At 40.6% G+C, this 15,215-nt stretch overlaps 1 protein-coding gene across 9 annotated transcripts in view; it reads right to left on the reverse strand.

Annotated features, from left to right (window-relative positions):
* The window catches only part of igdcc4 (immunoglobulin superfamily, DCC subclass, member 4), a 142,826-nt gene extending 135,745 nt beyond the window's left edge, over positions 1 to 7,081 (reverse strand). For all 9 annotated transcript variants that reach the window (XR_006309473.1, XR_006309472.1, XM_043677317.1 and 6 more), the window contains exon 1: positions 6,829 to 7,081. Coding sequence is in view for 7 of the 9 variants with exons in the window: in XM_043677317.1 (XP_043533252.1) it covers positions 6,829 to 6,895 (67 nt within the window). In the remaining 2 variants the exon portion in view is untranslated. The remainder of the gene's footprint in view (positions 1 to 6,828) is intronic.
* Between the last annotated feature and the right edge of the window lie 8,134 nt (positions 7,082 to 15,215).

Here is a 15,215-nt window from a genome sequence, read left to right on the forward strand (position 1 = left end):
AATACCGGAGGAAACATCAAAGAAGCGCTTTGCAGGAGGCTCCCAAGCACTGATGATGTCGCCTCGCCAGGGGACGAAACGTTTGCAACAAAAACTTCCAGCTCGGCGAACAGAACCACAACAACGAGCACCCGAGCTACAAATCTTCGCACAAACTTTGAGAAGCCACTCTCATCTTTCATTTAATCACATTTCAATTCATCTCTTTTATTCATGTTTGGACAAAGGCTCCTGGTACCAAGAGGTCTATGTGGAGTCAATGACCTGTCTTGATCATCTGAGTCGGGTATTATTCTCAAATGACACATCTTCCACTCAACCCTACAACATCATTTTATTACTAACACATGTCAACACAGATTAGCAGTTTGCATAACCCTCCAGTTTGCAATCAGCAAGTTCCTTTTGTATTTTAATAAATGTTATTGTTAAACTAAAAAAGTATAAGTTGTTTGAGTTAGTCTGTTTCTATATGAATCAATTTCTTTTATTTTTAATCATTCACAGGATGCAGGCGTCACAGATTGGACCAGCACGTATTAGCCATCCGAACCTGCCTTTGAAAATGTGGTGTTGAGCTGCTTGCTTGAATCACTGCAGTCCATGTGCTTTAGGTATACCCACAGTGCTGTCAGGGAGGGACTGAGTATTTTGACCCAGTGACAATGAATGAATGGCACCATAGTTCCAAGTTGGGATAGTGTGTAGTTTGGAGGGAAACTTGCAAGTAGCGGTACTCCCGCATATCTGCAGCCCTTAACCTTCTAATGATAGAAGTCACAAGTTTAGAAGATGCAGCCTTCTACAAAGGCAAATTTCTGCAATGCATCTTGTAGATGGTACATTATGCTGTCATTGTGTGTCAGTAGTGGGAAGATTGAATACTAAAGATTTTGGACGCAATGAATCCTCGAAGCGTGTGGCAGTGCACTTATGCAGCCATTCCGATATTACTAGCAAGGGAATCTGGTTGGTCACAGCAATCATGGCATTGACTACTGGTTCTGGAATTCGCCATCACACAGGGACCTCAAACAAGATGAAAAGCAGATGAGTCAATAGTTGGATGGGGTACCAATCGAGTGGGCTGCTTTGTCCTGGATGATGTTGAGCTTCTTCTTCCATCTCTTCTCTATTGCATTGATCATAAGTTTATACTTTCATAAAATCACAGAATCCCTACAGTGCAGATAGAGGCTATTCAGACCATCGCGTCAGCACCGACCTTCAAAAATCATCCCAACCAGACCCACACCCCACCATATTAATATAGTTAATCCACCTATCCCACACATTGCTGTGATACTACGGGACAATTTAACATGGCCAACCTAATGTTTTTGGGCTGTGGGAGGAAACCAGAGTACCCAGCAGAAACCCATGTAGATGCAAAGAGAATGTACAAACTCCACACAGATAGATACCCAAGAACTGGAATCAAATCAGAATCCTGGTGCTGTGAGGCAGTAGTACTAACCACTGTGCCTTTTATTTTCGTTAAGAAATCTTGAAGTGTAATCAACATAAATTGAGATTTATCAACTAGGATGTTTTCTTAAAAAGACTTTGCATACACCTTCCTTGCCTTTCAGCGTAATGCATCCCAAACACAATACCATTAATGACATTTGCTTTGAAACATGATGAAACAAAAGGACATGCACATATGTGCTCTAAATACTGCTCTTAACTAGTATGATTTTGGATGTGTAAATAATCACACATCTTAACATAATTTTTCACATTTTTTACTGTTTACATTGCACCACATCCCATTATTTTGTGAAAGTTTAGAAAATATTAAAATGTTTCACAGATTTTCCAGAGCTGTGGACAGCATAGTTTTTTGTAGGGGTATGCTTGGCAATACTCTTCTCAGAGTCTATGAAAAAGATCAATATAATATTCATCACTAAACAGTAAGAAGAAAAGGTTTAAAGCATGTCACAACAAACCAACACTCTGCAGTCAGCAGAGCCCAAGGGGATGAGCATGTGACAACCCACAAGAGAAATTTATCCTAGAAAGACAAAGGAAAACTGCATTGACTTGATTGACCAATGGCCACTTAATCTAAATTTCAAGAGCAAAATATTTTAGAAGCTACCTGATCTGGTGTAAAGAGAAAATGCATCTATTTCAGAATTCATAATTATTTCCCCTTCTTGGATCCCCGTAGAAGATCCCCTTCCTAAGAGCTAAGCAAGCAGCAGCAAACCTGCCATTTAACAGACTGAGGACATAGAGACCTAGATATTTTTACCCCAAATATCTTTTTGATTAAACAATTTATTAAAGGGGGGGGGGGGGGCGGAGGGAGAAAAAGAGAGAGAGAGAGAGAGAGAGATATGATTGTTGAACAGTTCAGGAAAATGTCTCCTCTTTCAGTAAATAGTTCAAACACAAGAAAGTGATATAACATATTTGAATTAGAGGACAAGTCAGATTGATGCCCACTTTGGTATCTGACTCCATCCAGTTTCCCAATGTGTGAAACAGTCTAACATGATGCTGCAGTCCAAGTCAATGAAAGGAGGTCGTTCAGGCATTTGCAAGGTTTAAAATGAATAAGGTCTAAGATAAGCTGTGTGTTCTTTAAAAAAATTTCTTCCTCTCCAGACATCCCCACCAGTACATTTCCAGTGACTCTCATTCATTTGGCTGAACTGGTCCTCACCCTCAACATTTTCTCCTATGAATCCTCCCATTTCCTCCAGATGAAAGGGGTAGCCAAGGGCACCCGCATGGACCCCAGCTATGCCTGTTTCTTTGCCAGATACGTGGAACAGTCTAACTTCCGCAGCCACACCAGCACCACTCCCCATCTTTTCCTCCGCTACACTGATGACTGCATCAGCACCATCTCGTGCTCCCACAAGGAGGTTGAACAGTTCATCAACTTCAACACATTCACCACACAACTACCTTGAATTCACCTGGACCACCTCAGACACCTCTCTCCCATTCCTCCATCTCCATCAACGGTGACTGACTCAACATTGACATTTTCTACAAACCCACTGACTCCCACAGCTACTTGGATTACACCTGCTCCCACTCTGCCTCCTGCAATAACGCTACCCTTATTCCCAATTCCATCTGCTCCCAGGAGGACCAGTTCCACCACAGAACACACCACATGGCCTCCTTCTTTAAAGACCACAATTTCCTCTCCCACGTGGTTGAGGATGCCATCCAGCGCACCTCATCCACGTCCCGCACCTTTGCCCTCGAATCCCACCCCTTCAACCACAACAAGGATAGAATCCATCTTCCACCCCACCAACCTCCATATACATCGCACCATCCTGCGCCATGTCCACCGCCTACAAATGGACTCCACCAGAGATATATTGCCCTCCCTACCCCTATCCGCTTTCCATAAAGACCGTTCCCTCCGCGACTACCTCAACTACTACAACTACCCCCAACAACCCACCCTCCCCTCCTGGCACTATCCCATGTCAACACAGGAATTACAAAACCTGCGCTCTCACCTCCATCCAAGGCCCCACATCCAAAGTTTCACCTGCACTTCCACACATCATTTGCTGTAAATGTTGCACCAGATGCAGCCTCCTCTACACTGGGTAGACAGAACGCCTACTCGCAGAGTGCTTCAGAGAACACCTCCAGGACACACGCACAGGTCAACCGCACTGCCCCTTGGCCGAACACTTCAACTCCCCCTCCCACTTTGCCAAGGACATGCAGGTCCTGGCCTCCTCCACCGCCACTCTCTTACCTCCCGACACCTGGAGGAAGAAAGCCTCATCTTCTGCCTCGGGTGCCTCCAACCCTATAACATCAATGGGGATTTCACCAGTTTCCTCATTTCCCCTTTCCCCACCTTACCCCAGTTCCAACCTTCCAACTCAGCACAATCCTCATGACCTGTCCTTTCTGTCCATCTTCCTTCCCACCTATCCGCTCCACACTCCCCTCTACCCTCACCTCAATTCACCTATTGCACTCTCAACTACATTCTCTACACCCCCACCATTCCCCCTCCCATTTATCTCTCCACCCTCGAGGCTCCCAGCCTCATTCCTGATGGGCTTTTGCCCAAAAATCAATTTTCCTGCTTCTCTGCTGCTGCCTGACCTGCTGTGCTTTTCCAGCATCACACTCTTAGTTCTGTACTTTAAAATGCGAATTAGACCAGATGAGATGCACACAAGGATACTGAACAAAGTGAAAGTGGAAATTGCAGAACAACTAGCTGTAATTTTGCAATCTTCCTTATACTCCTTTCTGGCGTCAGGGGGCTGCAGAATTGTAAAGCTTACACAGTTGTACAAGAAAGCGTGTAAAGCCCAGCAACTACGAACCAGTCAGTCTAATCACAATGCTAACGTTTCGAAGAACAATACAATGGGATAAAACCGTAGTAACTAGGGTAGATGCTGGTCAAGTTTCCTCACTTCCCCTCCCCCCAATCCACCCCTCCCCCGCCCCACACCTCTGTTTGATTCATCTGCCTGATGTTTTTGATGAGATAAAAGAGGGCTGATGAGGGTAATGCTTTGATGTGGTGGATATGAACTAACAAAAAGCATTGATAAAGTGGCATACAATAAACTTGTGAACAAAAATTAGAGGTAACAACATGGATAAAAAAATTGGTTGAGTAATAGCAAACAAAGTGTGGACAGTTGGCTTTTCAGGTTGGATGAAGATTTATAATGGAGTTCCCCCAGGATTGTGTTAGAACCCCTGATGAATATTAAGTGACCTAATCATTGCAAAATAGGGCACAATTTCAAAATTACGAAATGTTATGAAATTTGGAAACATTGTGAAGCATGAAGACGACAGCACAGAACTTCAAAAAGGTACAGGCCAGTTAGCATCATGGGGAGACAAGTCACCAATGAAATTTAATACAGAAAAACAAAAAAAGTGATTTATTTTGGTAAAAATAATGCAGAGAGACAACACAAACAGTAGAATTCTAAAGGAGTACAGGGACCTGGGTTAATACGTATAAATCATTGAAAGGTGTAGGACATACTAAGGGCGCAGTTCATAAAACTTACGGCATCTTGGATTTTTATCAACATGAGCAGACGGCACAAAAAGCAAGACAATTATATTAAGCCTGCATAAAAAAACTAGTTCAACCTCAGCTGCTATAAAGCACCATACCCGAGCATCACACTTAAGGGACAGATGTAAAGGCATTAAGGAAGGTGCAAAATGTCACAAGAATGATTCCAGAGATACAGTACATCAATCCAGGAAAAAAAAAGTAGAGAAGACTGCTCACACTGGAAGGATAACCACCTGATGAAGGAGCAGCACTCTGAAAGCTAGTGCTTCCAAATAAACCTGTTGGAATATAACCTGGTGTTCTGTGATTTTTAACTTTGTCCACCCCAGACCAACACCGGCATGTCCAAATCACACAATGGGAATTTAATACAGGAATGCAAATAAAAGATCTAGACAGTGCAGACTATTCCTATTGTCAGAAAGGTCAAGACTCAAAGGACATAGATATAAGGTATGCGGCAAAAGACACAATGGTGATACAGTGAGAGGTTAGGATCTGGAATGCAATGTCTCAGAGTGTGGAGGTGGCAGAGTGAATCAGGTTTTCGAAAAGGAAGATCATCCACTCAACAAGAAAAATTTGCAGGGCTACACAAAAAAGCTCAGTGTGAGACACTAATTTCTCCTTCAGATTGCCAGCACAGACACAACAGGCTGAATGGCCTCTTTTTATGTGGTATCCAATCCATGGTTCTAGAATCATGTTTGTGTTCATGACTGATGTTTTACTAACATTGCTATTGTGATGCAGCAGTTCAATACAGAAATTCTCCCCGCCCTTTAACGTTGCCTCCTGCTCTTAAACAAAAATACGTGTAAATACATGCCTCATCACCCAACTACCATGCATCTCTTCACAACTCATTCAAGAGCTAATCTATTTGTGCATCAGATGGATCTGAGTTAGGGAAATTATTCAACTTCTGACACAAGTTTTGGCAAGACAATCCATTCCTGCTGGAAGACAAATGCAAACACAAATGCTCAACACCAGCATCTTTTATTCTGCCCATCCACTTCCACTTTAATTCCTCTTCCCTCCCCTTTCCAAATTTAATTAATCCTCCTACCAGCTAAATCATTTTCCAAAGTGCGTTCTCGGCGTTCTTCGCATTTCTGATTTTCTCTCCTCCTCACGCCTGCCTCTCAACAGTTTCGTTCCACTCTAATTCCGCAACCCTAGCAATCCCAGGCAAACTCCATCCCAATCAGTCAGTCTCCTTTACTTACATCAATGATATTGAAAGGAAACGCGAGATCAGACTCACTACAATTCTATTGAAGCACTTGGACATGCGTTTATTTTTCAGCGCACATCCATCGCTATGACGAAGACACCTAACTCCATCTCTTTATAGATATTTTTTAAACCTCATACATCAGCTCGTCAATGATGCCCCCCACACACACACACTTTACTTAAAATCCAACCCACCCTAAAAACGACCAGTTTTGCACAACAGTAGAAAGACACGCACAGACACCCTCCCCTCCCTCCTGAACCCAAACATGAGCACATGGAGCCTGTTTCTGAACGTGTCGGATCAAGGCTGTGCTTGTAAGCCTCAGGGATGTAGCCTTCCCAGCCCCCACCCATCCCCTCCCCTCCCCTCCCCAAACTTCCCTCCATCAGCAGGGAGAGGCAGACACTGAAGGTCACCGAACCAACAAGACACAAACAACCATCGTCACATTTTGGTTTAACGAGCGAACTAGGTCCAGAATGGAAGGAGAGGGAATCTGTGAAAGGGAAAGCGGACAGTCCTCTCTCACCTTCCGAAAATATCACGGTTAGAATCCAAGTCAGGACGCAGTGCGAACAGAGCTGTCCGAGCGCCATGTAAACAGGCTGCGATCACCCAGGAGGAGGAACGAGGAGAGGGGGGTTGGTGAAGGACTGAAAGAGCGGGGGGGGGAAACAAATGTTCAAAAGAATCCGCTGGCAATACGAAACCTCCTCCCTCGATCATCCAACGCCATCTTGTGTGCATGCGCGCGCGGCCAATCGCACGTCCCCGTCGCGGCTCGCGCCCCCTCTCCACCGGCGAACCGTTGTTGGTGCTCGCGCAACGAGCGGTCCCTCCCTCCCACCGCACCCAGGAAGAGTAGCGCGTGCGCTGTGCAGGCCCCGGACCGTTGGGCGTTTCTTGACACCTGTGTGCCCCGCGCGCATTGACACTACCTCCCATTCCCCCTTCGTTCGGGTCCGCTGCATCCGTCCCCAATATATGGACATTGCATCTTTTTGCTTGCAGCCCCACGGAAAGTCTTCTGCACGTTGTTCATTGCAAACCTTTCAATGCAACCGGCTTCAATTGCACATGGTACTCCGAGGAGTGCAGCGCAGCCTTTTGAGGTTTCCTACTCCTCCGCTGCTCCGTTTGATTAAATTGGTCTCCGATGGGTCTTTACTAGGACTTGAGTTTACCGTCTTTGTGGACCCCGGTTTAATTCTCTTTAGTGGGTAGGTTTTTGAAATCAGTTGAATTCTCACCCACCTGGTTTGCCTTTACCCAAACTGCCAGCAGATTTAGGTGGCCTCATGGGGGAAAAGAAACAGCAATTGCTGGAAATGCTTAGCAGGTCCGGCAGCATCTGGGGAGAGAAATATAAGTTAACGTTTCGGGTCCAGTGACCCTTCCTCAGAGCATAGGGAATTTGACCAAATAGATTCCTGAAGTAGGGCTTATGCCCGAAACGTCGATTCTCCTGTTCCCTGGATGCTGCCTGCCCTGCTGCGCTTTTCCAGCAACACATTTCCAATTTGACCAAATAGAATGGTCCGCAAAGCTGATGGATTTTGATGTGAATTTCACCTTAGGTTAGGTAAAATGAATCAGTCTGTACATGAAACAGTTCAAAAAAGTTAATTCTGCCGCCTTGTTTTTCCAAGTTATTAAATTGAACTTTGCACATTGTTAAATCATCAATAGAAAACCTACATTTTGGTTAAACTATGTTGAAATGAAGTCATCACAAAATTAGAATGGAATACAGAGCAATGATATCTGTTTAATGAGGAGTTCACCATCTAGTTTTGCACACACTTGTGCTTTTCTTTCAAAACACTTCATGCTTCTCTCGATTTCCTGAAAATGTCTGGAGCCATTTGTCTCAGACTGGAATCTAACCTATTTAATAGTTTTGCTATTGTTAATTCTTTATAGTAGTTCCACTCAATTTACTAATTAAAGGACATCATATTTTGGGTAGAATGTACTATTTAGCTAACTGTGTACTTGATCCATACTGCTACTGTCGACAATGTACTGTTGAATTCCTTGTTGGATTTTATTTATTAGGGCTTCCAGTATTGTGTATGGATGAATGTTGAGCTACTTGTGAGGTTAGGGCTTAGTGATGAGGAAAACTTCCAAGCCAGGATGCAATCTACAGAATTAAAGGTGAGAGCTCATAATAACTATCAACTTTATACTTATCTAAATTAAATCTTGTTTTATCTCCACTGTAAGATGTAAGGTGTGTAATTTTATATATAAAAAACATTTACTTAGGTTTTGGATATTGAACTAATGGAATGTGAGTTTTGATTTGTGTGTTTGAATTTAATAATTAACTTGCCAGGCATTCTGGAGCCATGATTTTTTTTAACCCAGTATGAGAGAGGGTGTACCTGGTTTGTTTGCAATTGGGTAGTTTAATGGGTGGACAGACTAAACATTAAAGTGCATTAGTTTGCTTTCATTTAGAAGAATCAGTTTTCTTCTGATTGGAGGAAAATCCTGTAGCTTGGAAAGGTTTTTGCTTCCTGTTTACATAAAGTCCTAGTTGGAGTTAGATGTAAAATTGAAGTTCCGCATGAATAGAGGACATAATTCAGAATACTTAAGAAGCATGTCATCTTGCTGTAAGCAGTTTAGTTTACAAATTCCAGACCAGAAGTGTTTGGTTGGAACACTCAAGAGATTATTTGAAACAGAAAAAGTCTAAGCTCCCTTGTGTGAATAGTCAAAAAGAGGCTATCATATTCTCAAGACTGGAAATTGAATTAAATAGTTCAGTGAAATCTATAGGTGTGATAGAGAATGGAATTGTCTCCTGATGTTTGAGTGCTGAACTTTGATGGTGTTGGGATAGATTAGATTGCACTTTCTTACTGTATGCTTTGAACAGTTTTAAATAGTTTTCTAGCTTGGTTTATTTCTTTTTATCTTATTTATTTTGCTTCATAAATGCCTATTCTATTGTGAATACTAAATTGTGTGCTTGTAGTTCAGATTGCCTTGATAAATAAAGGAAAATTTCATATATAAAGCCAAATTTCAGCTGGGATCTGAGTTGCCCAGAAATAACATCAGCTGGAATATAATGACTGAGAGTTATCCAAGATCTAAATTCACTGCATTTAAGAGGGATCTATAAATTTAATTTTAAAATACTGGGTAAGTGGCAGTTGGGTTTATTGTGTGGTATTTGAAAATGGTTTTGAATGTTGCTAAGAGTTTTCTAGAAATGGAAGATGCAACAGTGGATTATTTTGAATCTTGACTAAAGCTAAACTGAGAGAATCTGCAATAATTTGCAGGTAGAAGTAAAAGCAGGATCTCATATGAATGGGATGCTTGAAGTGATTATCCAATATTTACAATTGTATGAAAGAAAACCTGAAATTGGAATATTACAGCTGAAATTAACTAAGATATACTTAGAAATGAAAATACTCGAACAAGAGAGGAAAAAGCAGAGGACAGTGGAAAGGGATATAGAATTAAGAGAACTTAAATGGAAAGTGAAGTAAAAGAAAAACAGGATAATTGGAATCAAGGAAAAAAGTGTGAAAAATGTAAATTGAAGAAGTCAAAAAGCTGAGAGAGATGGACTCTTTAAAAATGAACTTGAAAGAGTTGGGGAACTTCAACAACATGAATTGGCCAAAGAAGAGCTTGGAGCGAAAAAGAAGGGAGGAGGTAATAGACCAGAGGATAATTCTGATTCCAATGAGGCTTCGATTTAACTAAAATTTTATGGTTAGTAACTATAATTGTAAGGCTGGAGTCAAAAGATATTGCACCTCATTTGAGTAGGTAGCTGGACAGATGATGTAGTCAAAAGAGCTTTGAACCTTAAAGTTAGTGTATTTTAATAGACACAGCTCTGACTGTGTATGCCAAATTGTCAGAAGAACAATCTGCAGAGTACAAAACTCTCAAGGCAATAATCAGTGCTTATGAGTTTGAAGTTTTTCAATTAAAATATAGACGACAAGAAAGAAACCTAATCAGACATTTGTAGAATTTGCAAGGGAGAAATACATCTGTGGAATTGGTGGTTTAGATCACTCAAGCGAGAGAAAATGTTTAAGAATGTAAGGGAAATGACAATCGTGCAATAAGTCAGAAATAGCATTCCTGCAAACTTTAAAACTTATTGAGATGCGCATCGAGTATTAAAGATCAGAGAAGCAGCAGTTCTGGCAGATAGGCAGTGGGGAAATGATTCTTTGGAAATCCACAAGGAAATTGGAGAAATATAAAATCTGCATATATGAAAGGTATCAGCTTTAGAGAACAGACAGAAGGAAGCCAAAGGATCTGGACCAGATGGGCTGAGAAGTGGCAGATGGAGTTTAATTCAGATAAATGCGAGGTGCTGCATTTTGGGAAAGCAAATCTTAGCAGGACTTATAAACTTAATGGTAAGGTCCTAGGGAGTGTTGCTGAACAAAGAGACCTTGGAGTGCAGGTTCATTGCACCTTGAAAGTGGAGTCGCAGATAGATAGGATAGTGAAGAAGGCGTTTGGTATGCTTTCCTTTATTGGTCAGAGTATTGAGTACAGGACATTGGTTAGGCTACTGTTGGAATATTACGTGCAATTCTGGTCTCCTTCCTATCGGAAATATGTTGTGAAACATGAAAGGGTTCAGAAATGATTTACAAGGATGTTGCCATGGTTGGAGGATCTGAGCTACAGAAAGAGGCTGAACAGGCTGGGGCTGTTTTCCCTGGAGTGTCGGAGGCTGAGGGGTGACCTGAAAGAGATTTACAAAATTGTGAGGGGTTTAGGGTGAGAGGGGAAAGATATAAAAGAGACCTAAGAGGCAACTTTTTCATGCAGAGGGTGGTACGTGTATGGAATGAGCTGCTAGAGGATGTGGTGGAGGCTAGTACAATTGCAACATTTAAGAGGCAATTGGTTGGGTATATGAATAGGAAGGGTTTGGAGGGATATGGGCCGGGTGCTGGCAGGTGGGACTAGTTTGGATTGGGATATTCTGGTCGGCATGGACGGGTTGGACCGAAGCATCTGTTTCCATGTTGTACATCTCTATGAGTCTATAATAAAGGAAAATGATTGTAATCAAAAAGGCGACATAATGAAGTCAACTTGCTTCTCTTGTAATAAGGTTGGGCATAGTAAAGCCAGTTTCTGGAAGTAAAATGGGAGACTGATTGCAATAATAGGAATATCTGAAGAGCAATGGGGACCAATAGGAAAGAAGATAGCTATTAGAAATGTGGCATTGGTACAAAGACAATACATTTCTTTAGAATGTACTAAGAATGTACTAAGATGACTCGGGACAGATATGGAGATTCTTTTTTGAATATTTTCAAGGAATATTTACTGGAAGTTATACGTAATTTATGTCAAATATGAAGGTGTCTCCTTATTCTTTGAATCAAGAAGGTAAAGTAATAAAGACATTGAGAGACACAGGAATGAATCAATTGCTGGTGATACTTTGTCTTCTAGAGGGACTAATCAAGGAGAAAATACAATTGGAGATGTACTTGGAGTTACAAACTAGTTCATTTTTGAAAGGTGAGTAAAAGAGTGATTTGGCAGTTTTTGTAGTTGTAGTGGGAGTGATAAAGAAAATTCCTCTAGCAGGAATTGATTTTGATTTTGGGAAATAAGCTCACGGGTTTAAGAATATTGGCTTCTCCAAGGATGGTGGAACAACTATTAGAAGTAAAAGAAACTGGAATGTTGCAGGAGGAAAATCCAAGATTGTTTCTGGACAATATTGTACTAGATCTCAGGTCCATCAAATTAGACTGCAAGAAAATGAGTCTATGAAACAGGGAGATAATGCTGAAATTCTGTTATTGGATACAAACGTTGATAATGTAACTAAAAAGTATGAAGGTAAAGAGAATGAGGCAGATATGTTTAGTCCATCTTCTTTAATAGGAATGCAAGAATTGGACTTAGAATTAAGAGTTGTACCAAACAGCCTATTCAGAAATTGAACCAAAAACAAGAGCTGAATGTTGTTATTTTAAAAGATACAGTGTTAATGAGAAAATGGAGACCACCTCAAAAACCAGCTGATGAGAAATGGGCAGAAATCTATTAGTTGGTATTTCCATCTGAGTATTATCATGGAATTTTCTGAAATTCCAGTACTAGGTCACTAGTATAAGGACACAGACTAAAACATCCTAATTGGCCAGGGTTACATAGAGATGTGGGCTAATTTTTGCCAGACTTGACAATGGGAAAACTCATGCCTTTAATTAAACTGGTGCCTTTAATTCTGACACAGGCTGTTGAACCATTGAGTATGGTCTTATTAGGTTGTTTAAGACCCCTATCAAAACCAGGAATGGGAATCAATATCTCTTAATGATTATGGATATTTCCACAAGATTTTCTGAAGCAATGCCTTTAAGAAGAATTACTGCATAAGTAGTAGTGAAAACATTTGTTTTGGTTTTTTTTTACAACATATGGATTATCCAAAGAAATACAGTCTGACCTATGTTCAATTCTTACATTGCAAATATCCAAAGAAATGATGACTAGTTTGGAAATAAAACAATTTTCATCTGTGCTTATTACCCACAATCTCAACATGCATTGGAAAGATAGCATTGAACTTTGAAACTCATGCCGAGGGCTTGTTATTGTGAACTCCCATGTGATTGTGATAAAGGAATCCCTTTGTTTCTATTTTCTATTAGGGACTCTGAGTGCATTCACAGTCCTTTTGAACTGAAATATGAACATGAAGTCAGATGACCTTGAAATTGATTCAAGAAAAATTGAAAGAAATAACTGAAGCATGTGAGTTGGCTAAGAAGCATTTGAAGGATGTTCTACAAGAAATAAAGTTAGAGCAGATAAAAAGGGCAATATCCAAAATGTTATTGCTGGATATAAGGTGTTAGAGTTGTTACCTGTCTCTGGCAAACCATTAAAAGCAAGATTCGTGGGATCTTATGAAATTAAAGAAAAAGCTCAATAATGTAAATAGGTAGAAGAAACAATCAATGAGTGTCATGTAGCAAGTTAGAGATATTATGACAAGGATAATATTCAAGACAAGTGTACTTGTGGTAGTGAAAGAAATAAGGAGTGAAATAGAAATATTAAAAGAATTGAGAATGAATCAGAACATGACCTGATCGCAATCAGATTAAATAATGTGGAGGAGTGTGGATAGCATTGTGTTTTATTCTTCAGAAAAATACCAAAGTGACTCACGAAGTTTATTACAGAATCATGAATTAATTTGTGGGAAAAGGCCAGAAAAACTGTCTTAATGATAGTAATGTGGGAGATGTGTTGCCTATAACATGACATCCTTATAGATTCAATCTGGAGATATTACCTCAAGTGAGGGAAGAGATTAAATTCATGATAGATAATTACATTAATGAATTGGATCATAGTAGCTGGATATTACCTATTGTGATGGTGCTGAAACTGATGGGTCACGAAGATTTTGTATTGCTAATCAGGAAGTCAACAGGAGAACAAAAGTGGACTCACCTCTTTTCCTAGACTGGAGAATTGCTGTGCTTAAATTGCTCACGTGCAATTTGTCACAAAAATTCTTTTGCTTAAGGAATATCGGCATGTTCCGTTTACAGAGCCAAATAAATCATTTTTTTACTCATTTAAAGGATGTGAGCACCACTTGCTGGGTCAGAATTTATTGTTCATCTCTAACTTTCTAAAACTGCTGCAGTCTGTTTGCTGTAGGCAGTATGATGTTGCCATTAGGGTGGGAGTTCCAGGATTTTGAACCAGTGACTCTGAAGGAGTTCAATATATTTCCAAGTCAGGATGGAAAGTGGCTTGAAAGGGAATTTGCAGGTGGTGGTGTTCCCATCTATATGTTGCATTTGTCCTTTTAGATGGTAATGGTCATGGATTTATAAGGTGCTATCTAAGGAGCCTTGGTGAATTTCTGCAGTGCATCTTGCAGATCATACACATTGTTGCTACTGAGTGTCGATGATGGAGGGTGTGAATATTTGTGAATGTGGTGCCAATCAAGTGTCATGGATGATGTCAAGCTTTTTGAGTGTTACCGATTTTTGAGAAGATTTGTAGTTCAGGTTGATGTAAGTATGTAAGTTAACCTACTAAGCTTGAAGGTTTATTTTCAGACATTTCATCACCATACTAGGTAACATCATCAGTGAGAGTCTCCATTGAGAGCTAGTGGTATGTTTCACCTCTCTATTTATAGCCCTTAATTTCTTAAGGTGGACGATGTCATTTTTGGTTCATTTTTACAAGAGACAGTAGATAGGATCTAAATCAATGTGTTTATTGATGGAGTTCTGCTTAGAATTCTTGTGCATGTCTTTGTTTTGCCTGTCTGAGGATGTGTTGTTCCAGTCAAAGTGGTGTCCTTCTTTATCTGTATGTATAGAAACTAGTGATAGTGTGTCATATCTTTTCATGGCCAGATGGTGTTCATGTATCCTGGTGGCAAGTTTCCTGACAGTCTGATGTCGTGTTTTTTACAGCTCTGCATGGTATCTTGTAAATGGCGTTAGTTTTGTTAGTAGTATCTAATGTATCCTTTAGGTTCATTAGTTACTGTTTAAGTGTGTTGGTAGGTTTGTGGGCTACCATGACAACAAAGGGGTCTGAGTAGTCTGGAAGTCATTTCTGATATGTCTTTGATGTAAGGTAATGTGGCTATAGTTTTTGGTTGCATTGTGTCTGCTTGATTGGGTTTGTTTCTGAGGAATCGGTGGATAGTGTTTATTGGGTACTCATTTTTCTTGAAAACATTCTGTAGATATTTTTCTTCTGCTTTTCGAGTGCTGTTGGAGATGCATTTATCCAGGCAAGCAGACAGTATTTCATCATATTCCAGACTTGTGTCTTGAAGTTGATGGACAAGCTTTGGGAGTCAGCAGGTGAGTGCCAAAGTTCTTATATGACTAATCT

Source organism: Chiloscyllium plagiosum, chromosome 36 (assembly GCF_004010195.1).
Source record: "Chiloscyllium plagiosum isolate BGI_BamShark_2017 chromosome 36, ASM401019v2, whole genome shotgun sequence".
In the NCBI taxonomy this organism is placed as follows: Eukaryota; Metazoa; Chordata; class Chondrichthyes; order Orectolobiformes; family Hemiscylliidae; genus Chiloscyllium; species Chiloscyllium plagiosum.